Here is a 10550-nt window from a genome sequence, read left to right as displayed (position 1 = left end):
CGAAAGAGAGTCTGACGAAAGTGCCTATCAAGACCGCGAAGGGACCGGTGAAGGTGTATATGCAGACGAAGGAAGCATTTAGGTCTTTGGTGGCAAGTCTGAGACGAGAGCCCTCTGTGACGCCTACTGCAAGCTTAATGGAAGAGGATGAGGAGGGAGGAGGAGCTGATGCAGTGACTTTGACTACAGTCTCACCCTCACCTAGTCCGCAAATTGAGCGCGTGAGGCCACTTATGACGGTCAGGAAACTGGGGAGGAAGTTGTCGTTGAGATCTCGTGCGCGTTGAAGCGTATTTCTGGCGCGGATCGTGTTTATATCGTGATACCAAAACTTGCGTTTCTTTACTTTAGCATGTATCTATTTCCTGTCTAATAGATGGCGATTTATCGTCTCACGTCGAAGTGATCATAGAAGTCATCTTTGCAATTAGGGCAGCTTGTCATGATCAATTGTGTCTATCCTATGTCTATCATAACAATCATCATATGCACGGAAGTATGAAAGCCATCTATTTTGCAACCCAGAGAAGCGACAAGGTCACCGGCTCGTTAGCAAGAGCGAGCACAGGCTGCTGAATCTGTCCACTAGGTGTGGCGGTAGCACCGAAGACCGAAGAGCCGTTATATGTCAACAACCTGCCAGCACTACCGAACAACGTTCCAGCAGCGTTGCCAGCGGCGCAGCTGAAAGTGCTGCTGGCGTCAACAGCGCAAGGACCTTTGCTCGACTTGAGGCTGAACAGGGTGGCGTCTGCTGCCGAGGCGGCGGGAGTGTAGGTGGCGGGTGTGCCGGCGGTGTTGTACCAAAGCCCGCCCGAGATCATGAAGCCCTGGCAGTTGCCTGCGGAGGGCTGGACGTAGAGGTAGCCTGGGCTGGTGAAGGGTGCGGCGGTGGAAGTGCTGGTTGGGCAGCTGCCCGCTGGTGCTGCTGTGCCCGTGGAACCGCCAGTGTTGGTAGCGGTTGGGTTCACAGTAGTAGAAGTAGATCTGGAGATGTGAGTCAATACATGCATGTAGAAGAGGGTGGCAGAACGAACTTACGCAGGAACGTAGCCCTTGGGGTAGTAGTAGAGACCAGTAGCCGGGCATCCTTGCGCGCCGACAAGATCAGTAGGCTGGATAGTACCAGTCTGGATCGAGCCCTGAACATAGTAGTAGTACCACAGCTCATCGATCTGGCCCTTATTGCAGCCAACATAGACCTGAGCGCCGTGCTTTGCGGACACAGCGTCCACAATCTGCTGGAGAGTGTAAGTGGCAGTCGTGCTTGGGACGATGCCAGCAGCGGCCAACCAATCGTAGCTCGGAAGGGTCTTGAAAGTATCGACGGTTTTTTGGAAGAAGTCGGGCACTTCTTGGCCTGTTGCGTAGTTGGGATAGCACTCGGTGTCGAAAGTGGACATGCACGTGCCGTGCTTGCCAAACTCATGCTCCCAGAAGCTCTCAGCGCTACCGGAGTTCGAGGTCCAGTACTGGTTCATGTAGTTGAGGAGATCAGTCTTGCCGAAAGATTGCAAGATCTGAGTGATGTTGGTGTACTCGCGGGCCGGGTCACAGAACTGCTGATACGTTCCATCACAGTTGTCTGGCCAGAGTCCATGGACAGTCCATGAGTCATTTGGGCCAGTGGCTGGGTTGGTATCCCAGAACTGGGTCTGCAGGATCAGACCACCAGGAGACTCGAAGCAGCAGGTGTTGTCGATGGCCGTGGTGTTGTGGCAGGACAGTGGTAGGCCAGCAGGGCAGTTGAAGGCATCGTATTGAGATGAGGTGGGAGCAGCAGAGGTGGAAGTCGAGGTGGATGACGTGCTAGTGGCCAAAGTGCTAGAAGTTGAAGATGTCATTGGGACAGCAATGACAGTAGTTGACGTGGAAGTCGATGTGGAAGATGAGCTCGTGGTCGAAGAGGAGCTGCTTGGGCTGGAAGACGACGAGCTGGAAGAGCTGGAAGAGGACACGGACTTGGAAGTCGTAAGCGTGACCGAAGTAGAAGTCGGTGTTGGGACGACGACAGTCGAGCTGGTAGTCGGAGGCACAGTCAGGGTGGTGCTGTCGGGAAGGACGACGCTGGTGGAGGTGCCAACAGAGATGGTCGTGGTGGCTGTAATGCTACCTGGCTTGCTGCTTGTAGTGACGCCCTTGGTCGAGGTCGTAACACCAGACGTCTTGGTGACGGTGCTTTTGGTAGGGCATAGCTTGGTCAAAGGATTGTTGATGTTAAAGGTCAAAAGGATACCACCAATGATGCAGGTGATCTCCTTTACAATGGGACCAGCAGCAGGGGCGGGCGCCATTTTGATTGTTCTGAGAGAAGTGAATTGAAGACTGGATGGCTTGGGAAGTCTGCTCTGCAAGAGAAAATGCAGAAGCATATATATAGACTCTTCGCCAGGCCAAGTATGAAAGATCCTTGGCTATCAGGCACGTGGGCTCTGAACGAGGTCAACTTTTGCTTTATCGCTGGGCCAGACAATTGGTTTCTGGAAGGAAGCTAAGGACATCTTTGGCAGTGAGACCGTGGACTAGTTGAAGGCGAACCTGCCAAGATATGCATACTGGAGCCGCTAGGAGCAAGGTTGTGCTGATCTCCGCAGATTCGACATGAGGTCGAGATCCAATGGGGGCGCTCTATAGGCCTGTGGGCTGTCCCGGATTGTTCGGGAGTATCATATCGCAATTTATGCTCGTATGATGATGGCCTTCGTGTTCAACCTTATGTTTGGCGAACAAATCTCATTGACAGTCCCAGCTGAGTGGCCACTACTCCACGGCAGACGCTGCAAATCTGGACGGCATCGTGGAGTACATCTTGTAGTGCCTGCAGTAGCGCAGCAGATAATCAACGCTTCGCCCGAGGTGGTGTTCTCTGTGATCTGCGGCCATGCATATCAAGGAAGAAGTGCTTGGCGGCATGCTGAGATGGTTGGTTGATAAGAGATTGCAAGCTTCTCGAAGACGCCGCTGAAATAGCAATGGCGGCGGCAGCGGACTTCGGCGATCCGGCACGATGCCGCCAAGCATAAATCAGCCTGCGAGTGAACGACGAAGAGGCAACCAAGGCTTTGGTCTCAACACCGATTTCGGCAGACAACCTACGTCGGCACAGAAGAGCGGACACGGCTACGAGACTGTGCTGAGACTGTTGCGAGGATTGTGACGATGGCTGATTGATAGCTATAGCTTCAAGGCCACGACAATGTACGACCATACGCACACAGTATTCGATCACCATGTACCGCGAAGTGCAGATATACTGGTTGTCTACACTGGCCATTGGCAAGCCCTTCCTCGGAGATCTCCACAGCATTACTCTCGGCCACGCGTACCACCACCACGTAAAGCAGCTAAAAGCTCGCCCAGTGTACAGGTCCATTGCCAAGTAGCATGTTCCCTTTGCCTCCAGATCTAGCTTCCGCTCTTGGAACCGCTAGCTCTTGTGCGGTCTGCAGATGTCTGAAAAGACCACATCCTCATATTGGCGAGTCAGTAGTCAAACTCAACGAGGACCCCGGCCCGTTACGCTCTATCATAGCACCAAGGTGATGCAGATGAACACGTGGATTATGGAGTCGGTAGCTGGACCACATGCGGAGGCCGGATGTTTCTTTATCGAATCACTCGGAGGCATGGCTTTTGCTAATTGCCCTAATGGGCAAGTGCCCAAGCCCATGGCTGTGCCCGAAGAAAGACTACGACACCCAAGACTCAGGCCCACGCAGTCAAGTCGAGAAGTCGCATGTCCCTTTTGCGCTGGCCTGGCAAGCTGTATTGTGTACGCGACCCGAGAATGGCAGGCTCAAACCTGAGGCTGAGAGAAGACTGACGTGCAACAGTACTTCACTTGTGCTGCAGCTGCACGTTGCACTGGCGTAATATCAATGGTTGAGTGAGCGAATCGAGAATTTGGTATCGCAACGTACATGTGCTATCAGCCTCTTCTGCTATTGCCGCGCATCGTTGCATGGCAAGCACGCTTAGATACATGTATGAAGTAGCTGACCTTCGTAGTGTACTGTTCATGCTGGAGCAAGCTATGGCAAAGCACTTCACGCTTAACAGGGACGATTACCTTCCTCTTCGGGTCTCAGCACCACTGCTCTACCACCACGGATGCAATCTATCACCCCACTGCGGTCCATCAAAGAAGCCCGGCGGCTCCCAATCCCGATCCTGCTCCCTCCTCATGATAAAATCATTGTCCACGATCTCCCCAGGATACATCCTCGGCCCCCCAGGCTGCCCCCAACCTCGATGCTCATCCCTCCCCACATACCCAATAGCTCCCCAAGGCATCGAATCATTATAACCCGTGAAATGACCAGTATAATCCCTCTGCTGGGCGAAATCTAGACTCGGACCACCGCGGATCGCTCCCATACTGGACGCGGGATTGGGGCGGAACCAGGGATCTGCAAAGCCCTGGTCCAGAAGGGAGGGTCGTTGGTTGAAGTTGCCGTCGTAGGCCCCCTGGAGACCGCCGTAGTCAGAGCCTTGGTGCATTCCTAACCATTCTCGGGCGGGAGGCGGTGGCATACCGTCGAAGGGATCGTTATCGGATGGTTGGAGTTGGTCGAAGAAGTTGTTACTCAACGGAGGCTCATCTCCTCTGGACTCTGAGTAAAGTGTCATGCTGCGCGGTGTGAGGGCTTGGGGGCCGAACATGTTTTGGCCGCCAAGCATATCGTCTTCTTCTTCGTCGATGAAGCCGTCGTCGTACATCGGCATGCCGTAGCCCGAGCCGCCGTAGCCACCGCCACCGAATCCACCACCATAGCCTGTCATGATGAGGACGGAGTTGAGGATGTGCTTGATAGGTGAAGGAGAAGGTGGATCAAACCTGGACAGTTGAAGTATGTGTGGTTTGATCACAGTCGGAGAAGATCTGCTTATGTTGATACTGAGCAGGACAAGCATTATACCTGCGCCCAAGATATACCTTTCGATGCAGGATGAACATGTTGACTAGATTGCGGTTCCGGGAGGTACTACGCGGTGACCGACCCTATCTGGTCGGAGGGCGCAAGTGAACAGTATCGATACCACGCATCACACGATTGTGCGAGAATGCGTTCCAGCTCGCATGGATCAGGATCAATACTAGTCTAGGCATAGTGACCAAGTCCACTTTGACACACTTTGACAGAACAAGCGAGGATGCGGTGGACAGTCCTAGCGGATAGGTCAAGTAATGTCGTAGACGTCGCCTCCTCAGCGTCGTCGAGTACCCTGACTATTCACTTTGGTTCGACTACAGCAAGATGTTAAAGCCCTTTAGGAAGCTAAGAAGACTAGTACCTCCAAGCATTCGCACCCCCAAAATGCAACCGATCCCCATCCCCATAATCCCACTCATCAAAGTCTGGAGGATCCCATTCCGCATCAGCCTCCCGGTTACGGATGAAGTCGTCGTCGACTAATTCACCCGGATACCTAGGAGCGAAGCCAACACGTCAGCAAGTAACGACCACGCTCACAATAGAAGATTGCCAAAAAAGGACAAAGTACTCACATCCTCGGCCCCTGATGTCCCCACCCCCTCGGCTCATATCGTCCCACATACCCCACCGCACCAGTCGGCATACTATCATTCCACCCCGACCAACCCCTCTCCACCTCCTCGACCCTCTGCGGGAAATCCAACCCCCCACCATGTCGCAACCCAGGCATCTCCTCCCGCGCCGTGGGCCTCATACCCCCCGGCAACCCCTCCATCAACAAGGACCCTCGCTCCCGGAAATCATCATCGTAGGAGCCGTGTAGACCACCTCCGTAATTGAAACGGTCCGGGTACTGGCCGAAAAACTCATCGTAGTCTATTTGGCGGTCTTGGAGTTCGATGCCGCGTTCTGCAGCGAGGGAGGAGAGTAGGCCGTCGTTGAGCAGGGTATCGTGCCAGTAGTCGTTCATACCGGGATCGTAGTCGGAGTCGGACATGTACCAGGAGCGTCTGCCGGGCGGGGTGAGGGAGCGAGCCATTTCGGCGTCGAAGGTTCCCGGGCGGGGGGGAGCGCCCATCAGGGAGCTGGCGTCGCCGGTGAAGGCTTCGCCGTAGACCCAGTCGTTGTAGCCGTCGTCGTAGTAGGGGCGGTCAAAGTGGGACATTATTTGGGGTTGTTAACTAGGATCTGGGCTCGAGATTGATTGGGAGGTGATGAAAGTGTGTGAGGCAAGGAGATGCAGAGGGTGAGTATGTAGAAAGTAGAGTAGGAAGTGTAGCAAGAACCTATGCTGTTGAACTGCTGAGCCTTTGTACTGTACTCTTTGCTGTTATTTGATTCACTGTAAGACGTTTATGGTGGCGACATGATGTGGGAGTGACTGTGTATAGAAGATAAGACATGGCGCCTTGGACCGCAAGTACCATGTTCACTACACTCGAGGTGGCAAGCAGTGGGCTCGCGGTGGTTGAGGTACACTAGTCATCTGGTCAGCAGCAGGGCTCACGGGGAGTAATGAGCAGTCTATTGGAATGCGATTTTCTTTCGAGACAGCAGTGTTGTCTTCGAACTACGGCAGATTAGAAGTGCAGGAAGCCAGAACACTCGTGGTTTGTTTGACATCGAATTCGACATCTTTGAAAGGTGCCAACTTTGCAATGAAGGCACGGCTTTGCGCCTGCGACGTTGGATATCGGGGCTAGCTACCATCCGAAAACGCCTTGCCTAGTCCGAATGTATGCATGAAAGTCGTCGTGTCAGTGCCACCGCTCTCTTACATCACCACACCCGAGTTGGATGCAATACGCTATAACACACAAAATCATTAGCTTTCGTTCACACAACCCACCAAACCACCCACCAAACCCCCCATCGATATATTGGGGAAGGAGAAGAACAACTCACCGGCCACAGCTCCGCCGCCTCCTTGCCCACGGGCCCGGTAATAGCACTCCCCTTCATCTCCCCCTTGGGATTCACAATCACGCCCGCATTATCCTCGAAATACAAGAACACGCCATCCGCCCGCCTCCACGGCTTGCTCTGGCGCACGATGACGGCCGGCATGACTTTCTTCCTCAGCTCGGGCTTGCCCTTCTTCACGGTCGCCATGACCATGTCGCCCACGCCGCCGGCGGGCAAGCGGTTGAGGCGCGCACCGATGCCTTTGACGGAGATGATGTAGAGGTTGCGGGCGCCGGTGTTGTCTGCGCAGTTCATTACTGCGCCGCTGTTGGGAAGGAATATGTATTAGCTCTGTGTACTTTGCTTTCCGGCCGTCTTCGCATGATTTGTGTCTCCTGCCCCTCTTTCTCCTCTTCCTCGTCTTCCTTTATGCTATGTTTGGGTGGCAATACGTACACAGGCAAACCCAGCGTCATCTTCAGCTTGTTACCAGAGGTAGAACCACGTCTGTCAAATCATACCATTAGTCAACCCATCCCCTCACACCTCCACCATCGAGGATATCCATACCCTGTAGGCATCGTGAAGTATCGTTTGCGAGAGTCGTGTGTGGTAGATCGTGTGGCTTCGTCGCCGGTGCTGCTGGACTTCTTCGCTGCTACTGTTGGCTTTGAAGTTCGAAGTCGGCAATTTTGCGGGTGGGTGGAGCAGTAGGAAAATCTTGGCGCGCCCACGGGAGCCGAAGTCTAGCCTCGGGTGCGGCCGAACCAGTCATACGCTCGATCAGCTTCCACCTGCTTGTCAAACCAACATGTACTAGATATGTCAAGATAGCTACATTTGGACGTTTCCAAAGGTTGATCTACCAGATTTAATATGGCTCCGTGTGAGCAGAGACTCCTCGATCCTGTGAAACGGCCGTACATCGCTTGAGCCTGGCGAGATACCTGATCCTTCAAATCTACTCATCGTCAAACTCGCTAAAAAGAAGTCACGCTCCAATCTATCATAACAGCTACTTTTACCAGCCCTTGTTTGAACATCCCTGCAGCATCCAGCCTAAGCAACATCACAACCAGCAGCATCTCATCCCAGCGCCCATCTCAACCCAACAAATCATCCATCGCACTCCCATTCCCACGCTTCACTCCACCACCACCACCATTACTCGCAGACCCACCCGCCATCCCAGCAGCCGGAGCATCACTCCCATACAACCCCGCCCGACTCTTCTCCTTGGCCATATCCGCAATCGTCAACCCCTTCAGCCCACTCCCCACCCCAGCGCCACTCTTCTTCATAGAACCACCCAGCAACGAAGCGAAAGCGTCACCACCTGCTCCTGCTGGCTTCTTCGCTGCTGCGTTGCCGCCGATGGGAGATGTGATACCCGATCCCATCCTCCCACCACCACCGCCAGCCTGTTGTGTCTGCGCTTGTTGTCCGCCTGGTTGCTGCACTTGCACAGAAGTATAATAATTCGGTCCCGTGGGTTGATATCCCGAGGGTTTCACTCCCTGCCCTTGTCCTTGCATAGGCGGAGGCGAGAAGGCGGAATAATTCGCTGCGGGGGTACCTGTACTACTTGCAGGTGGACTCGTGGTAGCGAACAGATTACCGAAATCCGCTTTTTGCGTTCCTGGTTGGGGTGAGGGCTGGGCGAAGTGGGTAGTTGGGTTCGAGGTAGTGGCTGAGAGGGTGGGTATGGAGCTGTAGTTTGGTTTTGGGATGGCCGGTGCTGGTGCTGGTGCTGTGGTTGTTGTGGCTGGCGTGGCTGATTGGAAGTCGTCAAATTCGTCGTCGTCTACTGGTACTGGGGCCGATGTTGTGGAAGGAGGCGCGAGTACAGATGAAGCCGCTGCACCATTGGATGACACAGCAGGTTCATCCCCAAAATCGAACAAATCCACTTCCGGCTCCTTTGGCTTTGGTAGCTCTTTCTTCGGCGTGCGTCGTGTAGTTGCGCCTTCCGCTTTCCGTCTACTCGGCGGCGCGCGCGCACCTCCATCGTCAAATTCATCATACTCCTCGAACTTTTCCGCCCCACCAGTCCGTCCCGCTTCATCATAATCCTCATGACTCTCACCGCCAAACCCACCTCCATCACCGTACACCCCCCTTGACGAACCACCGTAATCCCCAGCGTATCCACCGCCGCTCTCACTTCCAAACCCACCATACCTTCCAGCACTCGAAGAACTCGCGCCGCCGCCGAGTCCCGCCCCGCCTTCATGACCAGAGTATTTGTTCCTCGTCCCTCTCGCCTTCTTCCTCTCCGACCGTATCTTATCCACATCGCTCAAGAGATCCGTAAGCTCTTTACTTCGATTCCGGACATTGATCCCCTGATCTTTACCATTCTGATCGATAAAGTGGAATTGTCTCAGCATCTTCAGCAGACTGAGATGTGATCGTGCATCATCGATCACCCTTTCCGACCCATTTTTGACGAGGAATTCCATGAGCTGGAGCGATTTGTAAATCTGGCGCCATTCTTCGGCGGACTTTTCGGTGAAGCGTTTGTAGATCATAGGCATGACTTCGTTGAGTTGTTGGCTGTGAGATGGGTGTGTTAGCGTGCGCGTCTGGCTTGAGGGGTGCTGAACTTGGCATACTAGTTGAAGGTGGCATTCGCAATCTCTTGCATGAGAGTGGTTGATGCTCCCCACGGTTCGTTGTTTGTTGCCTCTCGTACTTTCGATTCCTGTAGATCAACAATTCAGTTGGAGGTAGGTGGGTTGGATAGCATCTGAATGTGTTGTACCATTTCTGTGTAGTTCATGACGGCTACCTCAGGTTAGCGTTGATCATCGTAGTCTCGGTATTGCTCGACATACCATTCTGTACTTTGCGCACCCCAGCCTTGATATCGTACACTGCTTCCATCAATAAATGTTCACATGTTGGCTGCGACAGCATGGCTTACGGCTGAGGTTTTGCATCTGGTTTTGGATATCGGCCCATGAATTCCACGCCATCTTTGCGGTATGGTCGGGTCGATGGAGGAGGCAGGAGGAGAATGGTGTCGAGAATGTTATATGGGAACGAGGATGGTTGTTGTCCTCAAGCTGTCCACTACACTTCTTTGATGCGAGACCCTGAAGTGCTGCCGTTGCTGCTGCTGCTCAATGCACGGGATCAGCCGGACATGAGCCGAGACGATTTTGAGATGAGATGAAGAAGACCATAGATCCATCATCTTGTCAGTTTCCATCCATTTCATCGATTGTACCACTATACTGTGCTAGCATCTGACGAACGGCCAAGATAATACTGCTTCCTGTATCTTATAGGTATGGCAACAGTCCTCGCATATGGCGACAATGATGACAGCTCCTGACTGACAACAGCATCCTACAGCTTCTGTACTATTGACGATCAGATATTTGTAAGTCTATCTATCCCACAGTACAGAAGTACATCCTCTCTGCATACACACTGCTTCTCCCACGACTCAAGAGCCAATGCAATGCTCAACCACGAACATGAGCTCTCAAGCTCCTCGCCCCTTCACGTATCGGCAATAACTCGGGCTTGAGCCACAAGCAAGGGGAAACTTAGGTGCGTCATGCTAACAACTCAGCAGGAGCGCAGCAGGAGCGAACCCCACCAAAGGAAAGCCGTCACCCCGCCGTACCTCTCGAAGAAAATCAAAAGCTGTCCCGGACTTGCCCCTCACTTGTGCACCATGTTCTCAACATCTTCTGC

At 53.5% G+C, this 10550-nt stretch overlaps 4 protein-coding genes across 4 annotated transcripts; all 4 read right to left on the bottom strand.

Annotated features, from left to right (window-relative positions):
- Positions 1-509: 509 nt before the first annotated feature.
- RBT7_2 (Ribonuclease T2 precursor (RNase T2)) lies at positions 510-2294 on the bottom strand (the record flags this gene model as incomplete). The annotated part of the gene is made up of 2 exons (XM_064839275.1): positions 510-987; positions 1042-2294. 2 exons carry the CDS (start codon positions 2292-2294, stop codon positions 510-512), a joined length of 1731 nt encoding a protein of 576 aa, XP_064693017.1.
- A 1804-nt stretch (positions 2295-4098) lies between these two features.
- Positions 4099-6102, bottom strand: LTS14_006578 (uncharacterized protein; the record flags this gene model as incomplete). The annotated part of the gene is made up of 3 exons (XM_064839274.1): positions 4099-4837; positions 5296-5430; positions 5510-6102. 3 exons carry the CDS (start codon positions 6100-6102, stop codon positions 4099-4101), a joined length of 1467 nt encoding a protein of 488 aa, XP_064693016.1.
- A 609-nt stretch (positions 6103-6711) lies between these two features.
- RPL23A (60S ribosomal protein L23A) lies at positions 6712-7157 on the bottom strand (the record flags this gene model as incomplete). Its single annotated transcript, XM_064839273.1, has 2 exons — positions 6712-6744; positions 6843-7157. 2 exons carry the CDS (start codon positions 7155-7157, stop codon positions 6712-6714), a joined length of 348 nt encoding a protein of 115 aa, XP_064693015.1.
- Positions 7158-7945: 788 nt separating this feature from the next.
- On the bottom strand, positions 7946-9820 carry ENT3 (Epsin-3, clathrin recruitment and traffic between the Golgi and endosome; the record flags this gene model as incomplete). Its single annotated transcript, XM_064839272.1, has 5 exons — positions 7946-9398; positions 9458-9546; positions 9607-9629; positions 9680-9718; positions 9769-9820. 5 exons carry the CDS (start codon positions 9818-9820, stop codon positions 7946-7948), a joined length of 1656 nt encoding a protein of 551 aa, XP_064693014.1.
- Positions 9821-10550: the final 730 nt, after the last annotated feature.

This window comes from Recurvomyces mirabilis (genome assembly GCF_035927965.1).
Source record: "Recurvomyces mirabilis strain CCFEE 5264 chromosome Unknown scaffold_17, whole genome shotgun sequence".
NCBI classification, from domain to species: Eukaryota; Fungi; Ascomycota; class Dothideomycetes; order Mycosphaerellales; family Teratosphaeriaceae; genus Recurvomyces; species Recurvomyces mirabilis.
Note: the sequence above shows the minus strand (reverse complement) of the source record. Positions and strands in the feature narration are given on the sequence as shown.